The sequence below is a fragment of the Zea mays genome, chromosome 1, assembly GCF_902167145.1.
Source record: "Zea mays cultivar B73 chromosome 1, Zm-B73-REFERENCE-NAM-5.0, whole genome shotgun sequence".
NCBI lineage: Eukaryota > Viridiplantae > Streptophyta > Magnoliopsida > Poales > Poaceae > Zea > Zea mays.
Genome location: NC_050096.1, coordinates 173775752 through 173780357, shown reverse-complemented (window position 1 = coordinate 173780357; position 4606 = coordinate 173775752). Strand labels below are relative to the sequence as shown.

Here is a 4606-nt window from a genome sequence, read left to right as displayed (position 1 = left end):
AAAGGACACGGACGAGAGCGTAATCCCGTTCACGTTCCTCGTGCCATGGTGCCCCCCTATGCTGCTAGAGAAGGCTTCATCCAGTTCGTAAATTTCATCTCCTCATTTGTCCAATTTCTCTTGATTTTCCTTGCGTGTCCTTATTATTGCTCGACGGAAACTTTTTACTAGCTATTGGGCTTGGTATAACTTTTTTGCTTTTTTTAAGAATCTAGATTCACGAATAATCTAGTTATCATGAGAATCTAAATATCGCGGGACTTATGTAATAAGGAAGATAAAGATGAAGGGGTTAATAGAATTTAGGATCTATAAAGCAATGGATTCCTCCCATCATGATGACTCGACGAATTCTACATACATATTAATTTGAGTGATTCTTACATAAACAGGCCGAGAAGAAAAACATTTGGCTGACATAATCGTATTCTGATGGCGAGATAAATCCGATTTTAAGCTGAAACAAACACCCGTAATATGTCTACAGTCATATTATTTATCAAATCTTGTAGCTGAAAATATGAAGGATTTTTGAAGGATTCAGGAAAAATTCCTGCGTGAGCCTTTGGAACACAGGATTCAATTCTATCAATTTCTTTTAAATTCCTATAAATTGTTTTCTTCCATTCAACTTTTGCAGGAAAATAACAAGAGGTCCAACCTCTTGGAAACTTTCCTATAACTTTTTATCTCTTTATTCAAATTCCTGCACACCATCCAAAGGCTAAAGGCTAGGTGGGAATTTTTTCCTGCATTCTCAATTCATGTAGGATTGTAATTCATAGTCAGCTCTAATCCATTGCTTTTCCAAAGGGAACCTAAAATCTGTCACGTTTCCTTTACACTACAGGAACCGAAGTGTTCCTTGACTTGAACTATCTCAGCGTATACATACTGTATGCTTGGTCGATCCTTTGGCGCTTCTTGGGAGCACAGTAATCCAAGGTTTAGCAGCTGAAAAATGCACTTGTGCACCTCAGTGTTGCTGGCTCGTCGTTCCTGCGACGATCGAGTACGACTGGTAAGATCTGCGACCTCTTCACTGAGATCAGCGTCCAGAACCTCGCCGATCCGTGGCAGTGCTTCCTCGACGTATTTGTGTAGGGTGAAGCCATCGTGAAACGATTCATCGGTAGGGCTTTTGCCGGTGAGCATTTCCAGGAGAACAATGCCGTAGCTGTATACGTCCCCCTCAGTTGATATTCTGCTTCCCATTCCATACTCTGCATTATTGTAGATAGAGAACATGTTTTTATGAACAAAAAAATTCGCAAAAAAAAAAATCAGTGCATAGGCACAAATGTAGACAAACAGACTGACCTGGAGGTATGTAGCCCACGGATCCTGCTGCTCCAACAGAGCTTGTTGCGTTGCGATGGCCCCCAGCACAAGCAGAAGAAGCATGTTGGAGGAACCGCGCCAGCCCAAAGTCTCCGACATGGGCAACGTTGTCATCATCCAAGAGAATATTGCTTGGTTTGATGTCGCAGTGAGCCATGGGAGGCGCACTCCAGACATGAAGGTACTCTAGAACAGAAGCGACATCAGCCGCTATGCCAATCCTGTCGCCTAAACTTAGACGAGCACCATCACCATAGCCGGGGTACTTGGCGTGGAGGTGGTCAGCAAGGGTGCCATTCGGCACATATTCTAGAACCAGAGCCTTGAACTCGTTACCGAAAGGATCGCACGTCGAGCACGCGGTGATCACCTTCACTAGATTGCGGTGGCGGGTGTTTCTTAGCGCTCTGCACTCGGCTAGAAAGCTTTTCGACGAACTGGACTGACCGAGCTTGAATACCTTGACGGCAATCATCGTATGGACGTCATCAGTTTTCGACGGTAACGAACCTCTGTAGACTGAGCTAGACTGCCCCGAACCAATCAGGCTGCCAGGTGAAAATCCGTTGGTTGCCATGCTTAGGTCACTGTAGGTTACCATCTTGAATGACTCTTCGGAGGATTCGTGGAAGGGACGCGGCTTTCTGCTCCACCTCTTCAAGAACAGGACAGACAGAAGGGAAACCACAACTACGCAAGGCAACAGAACAGCCAAGAACCGAACCAGGAATCGGTTCCTTGCAGACGGGTTTTGAGCCCTGCAGAGTGGGAGGCCTAGCACTGCTATAGTTTCTGCACACAGTTTCGGGTTCCCCTGGAGGAAAAGCCTGCTTGTGGCATTGCCAAAGACGACGCCTTGCGTAGGAATAGGGCCGTCAAGATTGTTGAAGGATAAATTCAGGTACTGCAAGCTATCGAACTGTTCCAGAAACTCTGGAATTTTACCAGACAAGTTGTTGCGAGAGAAGTCGAGCTCCTTGATTCCTTTCAAGGTGGCAAGAGACGACGGGATTTGACCGTCCAGGGAGTTGGCTTCCAGGCGAAGAGCCTGCAAGAGCACGCACGAGCCGAGAGTGGAGGGGATTTTACCAGAGATGCTGTTGCTGGAGATGTTGAGGGATTCGAGGTTGATCATGTTGCTGAATTCGTCTGGGATGGAGCCTGCGAGCTGGTTCTTGGACAGGTCAAGGTACCAGTTCAGCTGGTCCAGTCTACCGAAGAGGCCTTCCGGTATAGGTCCAGAAAAGGCGTTGGACGAGAGGTTCAGTGCCAGCAGGTTTCTGCATCCAGCTAGCCCTGCTGGTATGGCTCCACTGAGGCTGTTCTCTTGCAGGTAAAGCTCGGTCAACTGAGCCCAGTTGTCGCCTATGGATGCTGGGATTTCTCCGGACAGCCGGTTCTTGGACAAGTTGAGAGCAAACATACTGCGAAGCTTCCCAATGGAAGCAGGTATGTGCCCAGATAGCATGTTGTTGTCTAGGTAGAGGACGGAAAGGTTAGCCAGGTCGCCGATCCCAGATGGGATGGCACCTGTGATGAGGTTTGAGCCAAGGACAAACTCTTTCAGGTTTTGTGACAGGTTGGCCACTGAGCTGGGAAGAGGTCCCTGCAGCCTGTTCCTGTCCAAGACCAAGAAACCCAGCTGCGGGCAGTTCGCTAGGGAGGAGAGGAACGCCCAGTCGTCCCCGGCTTCCAGCTTCTTGTTGTTGTACAGGAACAAGGTCTGCAGGCTTCGTAGGGTTCCCAGGGAGGGGATGACTCCGCCGAGCGAGTTCTCCTGCATGTATATGTCCACAAGGTTGGTGGCATTTGCTATCGATTTGGGGATCTCTCCGTAGAAATTATTCGCCGACAGTATAAGACCCTGGATGTTTGGGAGACGGTTGCCCATCGTCGCCGGCAGCTCCCCTACAAAACCGTTGTCTCCCAAGCCCAGGTATATAAGCGAGGAGAGGTTGAAGATGGAGCTGGGCACGGTGCCTGACAGATTGTTGTAGGTGAGATCAATGACTTGGATGCTCGCTAACGATGCCAGGCTACCTGGGATGCTGCCGGTCAGAAGGTTCTGAGCAGCCAGGAAGTAAACAAGCGAGGAGAGGTTGCCAACGGAAGACGGTATCTCGCCGGAGAGGTTGTTCTGGGTGAGGCCAAGTAGTTGCAGACTACTACTAGTATCAGTAGAGCTATGGTACGGCAGCAGATCAGGGATCGGGCCGTCGAGGTTGTTCATGCGGAGATCGACCTTCTGGATCGAATAGCAGTTTTTGAAGAGAGCAGCAGGGATGCCTCCGCTGAGGTTGTTTTTCTTGAGAGACACGACGCGGAGGGCCGAGCACGAGGCGAGCTCGGTCGGGATCGCGCCGGTGAGGGCGTTGGAGCTGAGGTTGACGTACCGGAGCCTCCGGAGCCGGCCTATCTCCGGAGGTAGCGCGCCGCCGAGCGAGTTGAATGGCAGGTGGATCCGAGTGAGGTAGGTGAGGTTGGAGATACACGGCGGGATCTGGCCGGCCACGCCTTCTCCTTCGAGGGATAGGCCTGTGACGACTCGGAGAGCGCCGCCGCCGCCGCCGCTGTCTTGCCGCCGCTTGCACCGCACGCCCTGCCACCGGCAGACGTCCAGCGAGCCGTTGTTGCTGCCCCATGTAGCCAGGGCGCCGCCGCTGCCGTTGCGATGCGACAGGTAGGACTTGATGCACAGCAGCGCCTCTCGGTCACTACTGCTGGCAGTATCTGTCACAGTCACCGCCTGGCTGGCTGTTGTCGTTGCGGCGGCGGTGCCTACCCATTGGCATGGCCCTAAGAGGAGGATCGTGGCCATGCACAAGCACAACGCTAGGCAAGTACGGCATGGACACATGGTCGAAATGGCTAGCTAGCAGAAGCTCTTGCGTGAAGAATGAATGGCCTCCGGGGCCTCTCGTTTATAGCCATGGCGGTGCATGCAGCTTGTATGAAAACATGACCTTGTATGAAAACGTATATACATATCATATATTAGCTTTGTTTATACTTACATTTCTCAAATTTTCATGAATTTATTGAGCACCTCTATATAGCTAATAAGAGCTTCTCCAATAATTTCCAAAACCCACTATATATCAATCTTGAATTTTTTAACAAGATTGGAAAGGATGCGCTCTGCAACAACTTTCTAACTCAACTCTTATTAGTTTTTCGTCATTTAGGCAAATCGAACCAATCGTCTTGAAATATACGCACGCGTGGTTGGGAGATGGTTGCTCTCAACTCACTGGTACAAAAAAAA

At 49.8% G+C, this 4606-nt stretch overlaps 1 protein-coding gene across 1 annotated transcript; it reads right to left on the bottom strand.

Annotated features, from left to right (window-relative positions):
* Positions 1 to 672: 672 nt before the first annotated feature.
* LOC103640562 (probable LRR receptor-like serine/threonine-protein kinase At3g47570) lies at positions 673 to 4254 on the bottom strand. The gene is made up of 2 exons (XM_008663607.3): positions 1321 to 4254; positions 673 to 1223 (listed from the first exon to the last, which is right to left on the bottom strand). Exons 1-2 carry the CDS (start codon positions 4196 to 4198, stop codon positions 829 to 831), a joined length of 3273 nt encoding a protein of 1090 aa, XP_008661829.1. The 5' UTR covers positions 4199 to 4254; the 3' UTR covers positions 673 to 828.
* Positions 4255 to 4606: the final 352 nt, after the last annotated feature.

Bases quoted from the DNA above. Each gene is read 5' to 3' on its own strand.
- LOC103640562 (XM_008663607.3), bottom strand. From the start codon at position 4,198: ATGTGTCCATGCCGTACTTGCCTAGCGTTGTGCTTGTGCATGGCCACG. The intron at 1,224-1,320 runs GTCAGTCTGTTT...ACAATAATGCAG, and splicing joins CGTGGGCTACATACCTCCAG to AGTATGGAATGGGAAGCAGA.